Source organism: Sinohyriopsis cumingii, chromosome 13 (genome assembly GCF_028554795.1).
Source record: "Sinohyriopsis cumingii isolate HCF-2022 chromosome 13, ASM2855479v2, whole genome shotgun sequence".
NCBI lineage: Eukaryota > Metazoa > Mollusca > Bivalvia > Unionida > Unionidae > Sinohyriopsis > Sinohyriopsis cumingii.
Window position 1 is genome coordinate 36,378,730 of NC_142973.1, and position 14,818 is coordinate 36,393,547.

Genomic DNA, 14,818 nt, shown 5'->3' on the forward strand with positions numbered 1-14,818 from the left:
GATAATTATGTGCTTAAATCATGTACAGTTTCCACAAGTACAATATCCAAAGAAATTTCAGCCACACAATATGAAAGTAACATAGAGGTATACCAACATTCTCTCTAAAGTTCATATTACAGTAATTGTGGTTGTTTAGCTGAAACATTTAAGTCACAAGCTTAAAAACAATACTTTTAATAACTCTCATGTTTTTCCCCACATAACAGTATTCAATATTATCCAAGTCCCACACAACCCCAGCTCCCCTCTTATGATGAAATGTGAGCTATTTTAAAAATGCACATTCCATTTTCTCAACATAACAACCAATGTTGTGCTGAAAGAGAGTGAAATGAAACTTGCCAGAATTGTTCCTGAGATCTCACTAATCAATTTTACGGTTTGAAAAGGGAAGAAACAGATCGGGTTTATCGAGGTCAAAGGTCAAAGGGTCAATTATTTTTTTCTTATTCTTCTAACAGTATATGGAAGAAAGCGAATCTGCTTTATCATCTTTATTTCCCTTATTTTCATTACAAGTAAATGAAAAGAAACGTTTTCAATACACTTTTCTTTTACTTAATGCAACAGTTTTAAATGTAAGTTGACTTCACTCCTGTGTCCTAATTTCCCCCTTATTAAGGTCATTGCGCACACACAATACCGGCACAAGGCTTATTGTGCAAGGAAGAATAAAATAAGTTTAACTATTCTCACCAAAGTGCATGATGCTTCAGAAGTTCATATCTGTAGTGGGTTTACTTTTCTCCAATTAGTTCTTTGGTCCATACCGTGGGGCTACTCTAGACGGTGGACTCTGCTAGCATCTAAAAGGGCTCTATTTGGGTCAAAAGGTTCAACAAGCCTTTGGTGTCCTGTTGGAGTAGCTGTTCGTTATGCTTGTCGTACATGCTGTTGTGGTGCATGCGTAACTACCGTCTCAATGATGGCTGTATCGGTGGCCCGCTGGGGTGCTGTGTAAGCTGCTGAGCTGTTGTATCGGTCGCCTGTGTGGAAGGTAGTCGCCAAAAACTCTTTGTGGCAGGCAAAAAACAAAAGTGGCCCAGTCGATATCGCCCCCGCCCCCAGCAGCATCTGCGCCGCCATTCGGTAGGCAGCCTATGAATACTAGACGTCGAAAATTTTACTTCCACTGGCAATGTAGTTAACAGCAACCTTTTATAAATGTTTTGGCTGTTCCAATTTGTTGCATGATGCCTAGATGCCATCATTGGAAAGTTTAGTTTATTATTTTTCAGCTATACAAGTTTATTCGGAAGCTAGAAAAGGATACTATTGTATGTAATGGAGTAATATTTCAACTTGCATGTCTTTTTTTTTAAATTTAAGAATAAAAAGAATATTTTGAACCAAACAAAATAAGGTGTTCGTGTTCTTATTTCTTTCTTTTTTTTCTCTTTCATTTGTTGTATTATTTATTTTTTAATTATTTTGGTCTTTCAAGAATCAGTTTCAGATTTATTTAACAGTTATGAAGCATATTCTAACATTTTGCATGATCAATGCATGATAATTTCAGCATAATAAGAATATTTTAGGTATAAATGTATTTTGGACTTGACCAGTAACTTTTAGTTAGTTAACAACTAATATATAGTTAATATTTCTATATGTGTGTGGGTTAAATATTAGGATTATTATCAACGGAGGTAGACATATTTAATTGGGTCTGGGTCTAGGACACTGGAATTCACCCATGAAGAACCTGTTGTACATGATATTTCCCGTATTCTTTTTTATAATTTTAGTATTAGACCTTGTCTTATTGGTAACTTAGAATATTCTAGAATGGAACTTTTGACCTTCATCCTGGTTTTACTTTTGCGTCTTAGCTTTTTATATAATGTTGATTACTTGAGAGATTATTCATCCTGGCATTTAACATCTGAGGCAGAATCAGTCTTATTATAGTGTTCAGAAATTCATTCGGGTGGCATTATTTATTCAAATTATTACTCACTGTAAATACAAAGTGCATATCTATACTATTCTTGAACCGGAACATTAACTTGGAATTTTAGTGATTTCAGACAAGAACATTTTTAGATTATATTATTGTGACACATCAAAAGATTCTTCGCATATCATGACGTTTCAGGACAGTGGTACATTGCCACTTCGTGACCACAGGCACACCAACACATTAAATATTATAACTTATTTGGAATTCCACTGAAATTCAGTTGGAAATTTATACATTTGGACTTTGTGATAAAACTTTTATGACTATCTGTGACTTAATTCGCAATATTGTAAGCTCTTTTTAAATTTTCACTTTTTATTGTAGAATACTTTTTAACTTTACAAAACTTGATGGTTTTTACTCTTTTCTTTTTCTTAGTTTAAGACCATAGATTGGCAATAATAGATGATACTCTTTATCACTCTGCTTCCTACTTTACACCCCACCCCCTTTCGCATCCATTTGAAGTTTTGTAGTTTGTAGGTGTGGGTGATAGTGAGTCAGGATAAGTCTGGAAGAGTAATGATGGGTATTGACTCATGGACTTCCACCATGTCAAGGCCAATAGAGTTTTCTTATTTACCTTCGATAGACGTTTGTAACGTTATAGTTTCCATAAAACCCATAGGACATGGATCATATTTACTGTTAAATTCCTACAGACTCCCATTTGGTCATTGTTACGGATATCTATATCATAGATTATTTTATAATATAGTTTTAAAGTCATTTGGGTTAATGACATTTATATTTTAATTCTTTAACTCTGTGGCTGGTCTGTATTATAAGAAGAACACATCGTCTTAATAATTCATAAGTGTACCTTCCCAATACATTAGTGTTCTTTTTCCTTAAATCAAATTAATAATTTAATATCTTTTTATTGTATCTTAAACAGGGACGTAGCTACCATAGAGCAAGAGTGTGCAAATTATATGGGCCCACAAAATAATTTTTTACACGATATTTTAGGCAGGGGTCATACAGTAAGATTTGCATAGGGGCCCAACTATCCTAGGTACGCCACTATAATCATATGATTTTCATGATAATAGTCGTGTGTAAAATAGTATACATTCTGCAGCCACAGCTAATTTTTAAAGATTTAGTTTCAAAACTTATTATGAGATTCATCTAAAACTAATGAAAGAATATAAAGAACAAATTACACTGTGCTTTAATTTCTACATCTTCGCTTGCACAGCAGGAAATAAATTAAACTCTTCAGGGTTTCCATCAAATATATTAAATACACTGTTCACAACATTCATAATAATAGATTTAGTTGTAGTTTAATTGTCAATATATTTGTAGCTGCAAAATATTTTCTTTTTTTTTTTATTATTTAATCTCCGTTTTAACATTCTTGGTCTTTGATACGGAATCAGCTACAATTATTAGTTCCGGTTCAGAACGGCAGGACATCATAATTATTAGTTCCGGTTCATTATCCTATACATGTAGTCTCAAACAAATTTTAGAGCATTCCGCCCCCCCCCCCCCCCTTTTGGTGGTGATACAAGAGTTAGATTTAGCTATTCGTAGTGTTTATTTAAAGGTAATTATTTATTCTTTAGAATTAGAGCATTATGGTGTGGTTGTCTGTGTTTATTTCGGCGACCGGGCACAGTGAGCAATGAGGCATTGATTGTAATCCGGTAGTGAAATCTGTAACCCAATGTACGGTCACATTGGTACTGTTTAGTCCAACCTCTTAAAACAAAAACACCGTCTCTGATGCGGGTTCGAACCCCGGCTGAGTCGTACCAAAGACTTATAAAACTGGCAGTAAAAGTTGCCCCGCTTGGCTCTCAGCATTAAGAGGTTAGTGTTTGGACTGGTCAGCCAGTTGTCAGGATAACGGTACCAATTGTACAATCCCCAAGTGGGCGGAGCTTAAGCTTATACTCAATAATATGATTGTTCATGTCCACCTGTCTCTGATGTTAAGTTCTGCATCTGCCAAACAAATATAAATTCCTTTATTTTAGGTGAATTTGACATTTTTTGAAGTAGAAGAGGTACATTGACCTTTGATCTAGTTATTACATAATATATAATGTGATTTATCCCATATCACCCATGTGAAGTTCAGTAAGTGCTGATATGAATAAAACACAACTCTTAGTTAAAACAATTCATTTTATTCCCAAAATTTAGTTTGATAATAAAGCACACATATGAAAACTGCAGCTGAAATAGTTCAAAGACCATTACATACACATTAATATAAGACACAGCTTGGTACCTCATAAAATTGTTTTTGACAAGCGAGACTAAGTATACTTGTTACATGTACAGTCCTGAGCTATATCATAGATTATTTAAAAAAATTAAGGTTGGCAGTAGGTATAATGGTACCAATTGTACAACCCCACGTGGGCAGAGCTTAAGGTGTAGGAACATTGTATTCAGAAATAAACAACAACACTAGCTGTGATTGGTGCATTATGTAAGAGTTGTACTTTCTGTTAGGCTTAAAAAATAGTTGAGCATCTTGGCAACATGAGATTATGTTAATTCATATCTGGATCATATTTTGTATTTTTTATGATTTCTTTAAAATGTGGTACACATGGCTGAAAATGTGTCTGTTGTGACTAGATAACTCTTACCCCTGTCTAGTTCCAGCAGAGGTATCTCTCTTAAATGCAGTGGAGTACATGGTTCTGTCCTTGTCAAATTGACAGTCTAACATTGTTCTCTATGACAGTGTGTGACATGCAATCTGAGGTAGGATAGAAAGTATATTTATTTCACAAAACATTAGTATTGAGGTCTGTGGAAAAATAATTGGTACTGTGATACCTGCTGGACATCACTATAAACTGCCACACTGCAGACATCGTAGCGATATGACTGAAAAATTGTTAAAGCTACGTTTAAAATCTGAACCACACACATACACGAAGGTTCCAGATAACCTAAGACAAGAACTTCACTGTTCATCTTTGAAGGTACTTTAGAATAAGATATGATTTATTATACTTTGGACATGATATAAAGCTCAGTACCAAGAAACAAATGTAGAGAATACATAGTAAAATTAATTGTGATCTGATTCCTGTCAACTCACGGAGCTAACCAATTTCTACAATGTAAAACCTCAACCCTGATATTTATGTTTTGGGCATCAAGGTTTTAATGCCTAAATAACAGTGCTTCGTAGCATGTCTTGATGTCGACTAACATCGTAGCAAAAGTAAAAATTTCACTCATGCCTCACACTTGCAGCCCATAATGTTTTTCTACAAATTTAAGTCATACTGTTTTAGTCAGACTTTTCTCTGATGTCTTTTTTCTAAACAAATTTAAATTTTCACACAAGTAAATGGACCTGTTTTCAAGTTTCTACATTTCAGATGGTTGAAAAGTGATGGAAGCCGGGAATACTGAAATCAGGTTAATTCGAAGTATACATGTTTAATGAAATGAATAAAAATATATTAATATTGAAGAAAGTGTTTAGATAGCTTCGTTTCATTGAAGATTCTTTTCATCCTTTTAACTAATTTTGGTATATCCGACTTACGCATTCCAGCCAACTTAAATGTAGGCCAACAAAACTTGAAAACATGACCATTTGCTTTTATGTGGGATTTTGAATTTATTGTTAAATACTGACCTATTCATGATGTTAAATTCTTGAAGTCATTCCCATTTGAAGATGGAGAGTGGACTTTCTCATAGGCCTTTGGTGTTTCTCAAGTGGCACCACACTTAACATCTTCTGTTGTCATCCTTCTTTAATATCCTGAACTAAGTACTCAAGTATATTACTGTGTCTCACTACCTGCATTGACCTTCTGTCTAATCTGAACTAGGACTCGAGTATATTACTGTGTTTCACTACCTGCTTTGATTTTCTGTCTAATCTGAACCAGTACTCTAGTATATTGATGTGTCTCACTACCTGCATTGACCTTCTGTCTAATCTGAAGTAGGACTTGAGTATATTACTGTGTCTCACTACCTGCATTGACCTTCTGTCTAATCTGAACTAGTACTCTAGTATATTACTGTGTCTCACTACCTGCATTGACCTTCTGTCTAATCTGAACTAGTACTCGAGTATATTACTGTGTCTCACTACCTGCATTGACCTTCTGTCTAATCTGAACTAGGACTTGAGTATATTACTGTGTCTCACTACCTGCATTGATTTTCTGTCTAATCTAAACTAGTACTCTAGTATATTACTGTGTCTCACTACTTGCATTGATTTTCTGTCTAATCTGAACTAGTACTATAGTATATTACTGTGTCTCACTACCTGCATTGACCTTCTGTCTAATCTGAACTAGTACTCGAGTATATTACTGTGTCTCACTACCTGCATTGACCTTCTGTCTAATCTGAACTAGGACTTGAGTATATTACTGTGTCTCACTACCTGCATTGATTTTCTGTCTAATCTGAGCTAGTACTCTAGTATATTACGGTGTCTCACTACCTGCATTGACCTTCTGTCTAATCTGAGCTAGTGCTCTAGTATATTACTGTGTCTCACTACCTGCATTGACCTTCTGTCTAATATGAACTAGAGCTCGAGTATATTACTGTGACTCACTACCTGCATTGACCTTCTGTCTAATCTGAGCTAGTACTCTAGTATATTACTGTGTCTCACTACCTGCATTGACCTTCTGTCTAATCTGAACTAGTGCTCGAGTATATTACTGTGTCTCATTACCTGCATTGACCTTCTGTCTAATCTGAACTAGGACTTGAGTATATTGCTGTGTCTCACTACCTGCATTGATTTTCTGTCTAATCTGAACTAGTACTCTAGTATATTACGGTGTCTCACTACCTGCATTGACCTTCTGTCTAATCTGAGCTAGTACTCTAGTATATTACTGTGTCTCACTACCTGCATTGACCTTCTGTCTAATCTGAAGTAGGACTCTAGTATATTACTGTGTCTCACTACCTGCATTGACCTTCTGTCTAATCTGACCTAGTACTCTAGTATATTACGGTGTCTCACTACCTGCATTGACCTTCTGTCTAATCTGAACTAGTACTCTAGTATATTACTGTGTCTCACTACCTGCATTGATTTTCTGTCTAATCTGAACTAGTACTCTAGTATATTATGGTGTCTCACTACCTGCATTGACCTTCTGTCTAATCTGAACTAGTACTCTAGTATATTATGGTGTCTCACTACCTGCATTGACCTTCTGTCTAATCTGAGCTAGGACTTGAGTATATTACTGCGTCTCACTACCTGCATTGATTTTCTGTCTAATCTGAACTAGTACTCTAGTATATTACTGTGTCTCACTACCTGCATTGACCTTCTGTCTAATCTGAACTAGTGCTCGAGTATATTACTGTGTCTCACTACCTGCATTGACCTTCTGTCTAATCTGAACTAGGACTTGAGTATATTACTGTGTCTCACTACCTGCATTGATTTTCTGTCTAATCTGAGCTAGTACTCTAGTATATTACTGTGTCTCACTACCTGCATTGACCTTCTGTCTAATCTGAACTAGAGCTCGAGTATATTACTGTGTCTCACTACCTGCATTGACCTTCTGTCTAATCTGAACTAGTGCTCGAGTATATTACTGTGTCTCACTACCTGCATTGACCTTCTGTCTAATCTGAAGTAGGACTCTAGTATATTACTGTGTCTCACTACCTGCATTGATTTTCTGTCTAATCTGAGCTAGTACTCTAGTATATTACGGTGTCTCACTACCTGCATTGACCTTCTGTCTAATCTGAGCTAGTACTCTAGTATATTACTGTGTCTCACTACCTGCATTGACCTTCTGTCTAATCTGAAGTAGGACTCTAGTATATTACTGTGTCTCACTACCTGCATTGACCTTCTGTCTAATCTGAGCTAGTATATTACAGTGTCTCACTACCTGCATTGACCTTCTGTCTAATCTGAACTAGTACTCTAGTATATTACTGTGTCTCACTACCTGCATTGATTTTCTGTCTAATCTGAACTAGTACTCTAGTATATTATGGTGTCTCACTACCTGCATTGACCTTCTGTCTAATCTGAGCTAGGACTTGAGTATATTAATGTGTCTCACTACCTGCATTGATTTTCTGTCTAATCTGAACTAGTACTCTAGTATATTACTGTGTCTCACTACCTGCATTGACCTTCTGTCTAATCTGAACTAGTGCTCAAGTATATTACTGTGTCTCACTACCTGCATTGACCTTCTGTCTAATCTGAACTAGGACTCGAGTATATTACTGTGTTTCACTACCTGCTTTGATTTTCTGTCTAATCTGAACCAGTACTCTAGTATATTGATGTGTCTCACTACCTGCATTGACCTTCTGTCTAATCTGAACTAGGACTTGAGTATATTACTGTGTCTCACTACCTGCATTGACCTTCTGTCTAATCTGAACTAGTACTCGAGTATATTACTGTGTCTCACTACCTGCATTGACCTTCTGTCTAATCTGAACTAGGACTTGAGTATATTACTGTGTCTCACTACCTGCATTGATTTTCTGTCTAATCTAAACTAGTACTCTAGTATATTACTGTGTCTCACTACTTGCATTGATTTTCTGTCTAATCTGAACTAGTACTATAGTATATTACTGTGTCTCACTACCTGCATTGACCTTCTGTCTAATCTGAACTAGTGCTCGAGTATATTACTGTGTCTCACTACCTGCATTGACCTTCTGTCTAATCTGAAGTAGGACTCTAGTATATTACTGTGTCTCACTACCTGCATTGATTTTCTGTCTAATCTGAACTAGTACTCTAGTATATTACGGTGTCTCACTACCTGATTGACCTTCTGTCTAATCTGAGCTAGTACTCTAGTATATTACTGTGTCTCACTACCTGCATTGACCTTCTGTCTAATCTGAAGTAGGACTCTAGTATATTACTGTGTCTCACTACCTGCATTGACCTTCTGTCTAATCTGAGCTAGTATATTACAGTGTCTCACTACCTGCATTGACCTTCTGTCTAATCTGAACTAGTACTCTAGTATATTACTGTGTCTCACTACCTGCATTGATTTTCTGTCTAATCTGAACTAGTACTCTAGTATATTATGGTGTCTCACTACCTGCATTGACCTTCTGTCTAATCTGAGCTAGGACTTGAGTATATTACTGTGTCTCACTACCTGCATTGATTTTCTGTCTAATCTGAACCAGTACTCTAGTATATTGATGTGTCTCACTACCTGCATTGACCTTCTGTCTAATCTGAAGTAGGACTTGAGTATATTACTGTGTCTCACTACCTGCATTGACCTTCTGTCTAATCTGAACTAGGACTCGAGTAAATTACTGTGTTTCACTACCTGCTTTGATTTTCTGTCTAATCTGAACCAGTACTCTAGTATATTACTGTGTCTCACTACCTGCATTGACCTTCTGTCTAATCTGAACTAGTGCTCGAGTATATTACTGTGTCTCACTACCTGCATTGACCTTCTGTCTAATCTGAACTAGGACTTGAGTATATTGCTGTGTCTCACTACCTGCATTGATTTTCTGTCTAATCTGAACTAGTACTCTAGTATATTACGGTGTCTCACTACCTGCATTGACCTTCTGTCTAATCTGAGCTAGTTCTCTAGTATATTACTGTGTCTCACTACCTGCATTGACCTTCTGTCTAATCTGAAGTAGGACTCTAGTATATTACTGTGTCTCACTACCTGCATTGACCTTCTGTCTAATCTGAGCTAGTACTCTAGTATATTACGGTGTCTCACTACCTGCATTGACCTTCTGTCTAATCTGAACTAGTACTCTAGTATATTACTGTGTCTCACTACCTGCATTGATTTTCTGTCTAATCTGAACTAGTACTCTAGTATATTATGGTGTCTCACTACCTGCATTGACCTTCTGTCTAATCTGAACTAGGACTTGAGTATATTGCTGTGTCTCACTACCTGCATTGATTTTCTGTCTAATCTGAACTAGTACTCTAGTATATTACGGTGTCTCACTACCTGCATTGACCTTCTGTCTAATCTGAGCTAGTTCTCTAGTATATTACTGTGTCTCACTACCTGCATTGACCTTCTGTCTAATCTGAAGTAGGACTCTAGTATATTACTGTGTCTCACTACCTGCATTGACCTTCTGTCTAATCTGAGCTAGTACTCTAGTATATTACGGTGTCTCACTACCTGCATTGACCTTCTGTCTAATCTGAACTAGTACTCTAGTATATTACTGTGTCTCACTACCTGCATTGATTTTCTGTCTAATCTGAACTAGTACTCTAGTATATTATGGTGTCTCACTACCTGCATTGACCTTCTGTCTAATCTGAGCTAGGACTTGAGTATATTACTGTGTCTCACTACCTGCATTGACCTTCTGTCTAATCTGAACTAGTGCTCGAGTATATTACTGTGTCTCACTACCTGCATTGACCTTCTGTCTAATCTGAACTAGAGCTCGAGTATATTACTGTGTCTCACTACCTGCATTGACCTTCTGTCTAATCTGAGCTAGTACTCTAGTATATTACTGTGTCTCACTACCTGCATTGACCTTCTGTCTAATCTGAACTAGTGCTCGAGTATATTACTGTGTCTCACTACCTGCATTGACCTTCTGTCTAATCTGAACTAGTGCTCGAGTATATTACTGTGTCTCACTACCTGCATTGATTTTCTGTCTAATCTGAACTAGTACTCTAGTATATTACTATGTCTCACCACCTGCATTGACCTTCTGTCTAATCTGAACTAGGACTCGAGTATATTACTGTGTCTCACGACCTGCATTGACCTTCTGTCTAATTGATTGTAGATAAAAACATTTGGTTTTGTAATATCAATAGCATATTAGCAAAATGTCATATGCTTTGTGAAAACCCCAAACTTCTGACCCATAGTTGAAAACGTGCATTATTTTAGGTCAAAGGTTTGTAACACATATAGCACAGGTTGTTGGAAGAAAACACAAAATACACAACCAAGATTTTTGTAGCAAGATGATATCTATATCAAGCTGTCACCAAAATGCCAACTTTTGTAACCTCTCTCTTATTGTTATCATCCCCCAGCTGTATCTTTATTTCTCAGTTGATGCAGCACAATTTTAATTTATGTACCATTCTTCAAAGCAGCCTAAGGCAACCAAGTCATCTGCATACTGCAGTGCAAATGAGCGTATTTTAATTTTGTACCACAGCATGGTCAGAAATGTGTATTTTTGTAATAATAATAATAATAATTTCATGCTCTCACTCTCCATAGTCTATCATCCACAGATTCCTCTCAACACACACACACACACACACACACATAAACACACACACACACACACACACACTGCTTAAATTAAATTTGAATTATTAAAGTATTATAAAATTAATTAAAATACTGTTTTAAAACAATCTAGTCTCCTGCAGAGTGACTTAACAAGTTTGCACATGAATTGATTGTCACACATTCTCATTTCACAGCAGATAAACTTTTTTCTATTATTTAAATATGTTGTATGCATACTTAATGGTGTCATGTCATAATGAATCATGTTTACTAAAATGGAAAACAACTTCTCCATATCCTTATGAATGTCATATACAACATACAAACTTAAGTTGTTCTCATGTCTTCATATTTATTACAAAGGCAAAAAAAATATTTTTCATCTTCTACTTTATTTTAAAAAAAAAGGGTCAATATGTTTTACCTTTGTGATAACAGGTGTTGGTAATGGCTAATTTTAATACAGGGGATATTCCCCTAGTTTACATCTTAAGGCAAAGTTGCTGTAGAATTTATAAATAAATATTTAATGATAAATTCGTTATACCCATTCTTGACACATACATCCTTTAGACATTGATCTGAGTCTGTAGAGTTTACAAGACTCAGATATTAGGACTTAAGTTGTAATAGATCTTTTGAGTTGCTAAGTTTAAACCCAACATGATTAGCATTTATGTCTATTGTGATTAGTTTATGCATCATCATAAATGTTGCTCTTCCATGTTTATCAGATCGAGAAACATGATCATTGATAATGTTATTATGTTTACAAGAGCATTTAATGATTATACCAAAATACTTGCATTCCCGTCAAACAACAATTTTGCATTCTTTTTAAATCTAAAATGTCATATATCGATAAGTCTAACACCTAAACAAAATTTTATGATTTTAGTTTTTTTAAATATTAATAATAACGCTTTATTTAAAAGGAAATAATTCATTTAGTTTTCATTATTATCCTCCCTTAGGCTCTTAATAGATGTTTCAGAGCTAATGTTTGAAATTTTTTACAGCTGACTTTGAAATTTGGTACACTCTGATGGTGGGTGATGAAACGTACAAACAGTATACTGAATTGGAATCTTCCAATTCATCTAGTATTGGAATCTTCCAATTCATCACATTCTTCATCAACAATCAGCAGTTTCACTAAGTCATTTGGGAGATTGCTCTGGTAGCCTAAATGGTTAGAGCGTCTGCCTCGGATGCAGGAGGCCGCAGGTTCAAACTCTGGCTGAGTCATGGAACTTGTAGCTGCCTTGCTTGGCATTCAGCATTAAGAGGTTAGTGTTGGAACTGGTCACCCTGGTGTCAGGATAATGTGACTGGGTGGGCCATGATGCTAAATGTCTGTGGCATGATGCCCCAGGTCATGACATCACTATAATCTGCCACGCTGCAGACATCTTAGCGATATGACTGAAACATTGTTAAAGCTATGTTAAAAATCCAGATCACACACACACACACACAGAAAAGTCAGTTGGGCATATCAGTTCTGTTTGGTGCTATCTGTCATTATCTTCGTATGTACTTTTGAGTGGTTCTTAGTGAAACTTTTTGTTGAATGCATGTAGGGAATAATCAAAGTATACCAGTATAAGACTGAAATAGCTGTTTTCATTTTCTTGAAAGTGAAAAGAGAGTGTGTATTATCCAATTAATAAGCAGAGATCTCAAAAACGCTTAATTACGTGTATTTGGACACCTAGTTTTGATCTGGGACGCAGAAAATCACTGAGGCAGGAGTCCTCCATACGCATGTAACAGGTGTGCAGCAAAATTCAAAGACTTGCCAGTCCTGCTTCAGTCACCTGCTTTGTGGGAAAATGTGTTGATCAATTAGCTGTGCTGATATTTACAATGTGGTCATTTATAAAAGTACATCAAATAAACAACTTTAGCTTTCGTTATTGTGTTCATTTCCGAATGTAGCGGAATAAGTAGTGCACGTGACCTCAGAATCAAGACACGTTGAGACTTAGACAATATGCTATTCGTAAGTGGGTGACAAGTCGCCTTAAAATGTAAACTTCGCCTTCTTCTGTTAGGAAAGCGAAAACGACTTTGCCCTGTGATTATTTAAGAGGTACATTGACTGACCATACCATATTTTTTTAAATGCCCCTCGCCTTAGCCCAGTTAGTTCTAGTGTTGTAGTGAAATGTATTCATCAGGGCATCAGTAGCTAGGCCTAGTTTTTATATCAATTATGTTGACAAACTTTTGCCCATTCACAAAAGGTAGCAGCTATCAATTTCCTGCATGCTATCCTTTGATGATAAAACATACAAACTTGTGTTTTAAGATCAGAATCGCTGATCTGGATATGTATTAACTGCCTCTTATACACTATTTCGTCATAAAATTAGTTTGAAACTGCAAGTGAACCAGTAGGCCTAATGGGAAATAATGGCGGACTTCGCTAAGTCTGGGATGTACCAGTTTATTAGATTGTCTGTTTTCTTAAATCATCAGGCAAATATATTCAGAAAAAATATACAAATCATTGAAACCAAAGCCTAGGTATTATTTTATTAAAGATTTAACTTTAAAATGCAAATTATGTAGGTCAGAAATGTATAGGACAATACTGTGTTGTGGAATTTGCGAGATGCACTTTAAGGTCTAAGCTGTTTTCTGACTTAACATGTATTTGCGAAATTACGGAAAAAACAGCAAATCAGATACTATTTATTTGCCTAAAATTACTACAATTATGTATACAAATAAATAAACCATAAATTTGCGATCCTGTCAATGGACTGTTGTAATGAAGCTATATTATGGTGAGTGATTACATTACGAAAACATCTCCATCTAAAGATAGATGCACTCACGTCTGTGTTGATTCTGTAGGAAAGAAGGGACTGCAACTTTTGATGGTGAGACTCCTATTTTTACCAAAATGGGAGTCCTGGACTCCTAGTTCTAAAATCCTAGCGAGACCTCTGAATAAGAACATGTGATAAAATTTACAATTAAATGGTATGCCACCAATACAGTACACATTGATAACCTTAAATATTATACGTCAAAAGTACCATGTGCTTTTTTTTCAAAGTTTGTATGCAAATCTAATGTATGGTTCATCTTTCAGTTTTGAAACAGTTACCATGGAAACAGGAACAGTGCTTGTGACAGGTGGGGCAGGTTTCCTTGGACAACATGTGGTTGAATTGTTACAAAGCAGTGCAGATTATGTGACAGATATACGGATATTTGATATAGAACCATACATAAATAAACTTGGTAAACTTGCATTAAAAGTGTGATCTGTTTTCTTTATGCCATCTATCATTAGTTTGAGGATTATGCCTAGTCATCCTTTGAATTAAGTAAACTTTGTTTGATAATTCTTATAAAAGCTTTTGATTTTTGTTATATTGTTGTGGCCACAAAAATCACCACAGATACAAGTGTATATTGATCTCATTATTTAAAAAAAAATGTCTTAACTTTTTTCATGAGACTTTTGGTCTGTAAATGTTTTTAGTAACATCACAAAACATTTTTTTCCAGTGCCTCAATATTATCATCTTCTTCCAATGCCAGAGCAGTATTCCTTAACAGAATATATGTTGTCTTGCAAGGA

General features: G+C 35.8%; 1 protein-coding gene across 1 annotated transcript in view; it reads left to right on the plus strand.

Moving 5' to 3' along the window:
- Positions 1-3,415: 3,415 nt before the first annotated feature.
- Positions 3,416-14,818, plus strand: part of LOC149785211 (3 beta-hydroxysteroid dehydrogenase/Delta 5-->4-isomerase type 4-like) — a 32,461-nt gene continuing 21,058 nt past the window's right edge. Inside the window, exons 1-2 of the mRNA XM_089979021.1 lie at positions 3,416-3,524; positions 14,324-14,475. Of these exons, the coding sequence (XP_089835147.1) occupies positions 14,340-14,475 (136 nt within the window). The 5' untranslated portion in view covers positions 3,416-3,524; positions 14,324-14,339. The remainder of the gene's footprint in view (positions 3,525-14,323; positions 14,476-14,818) is intronic.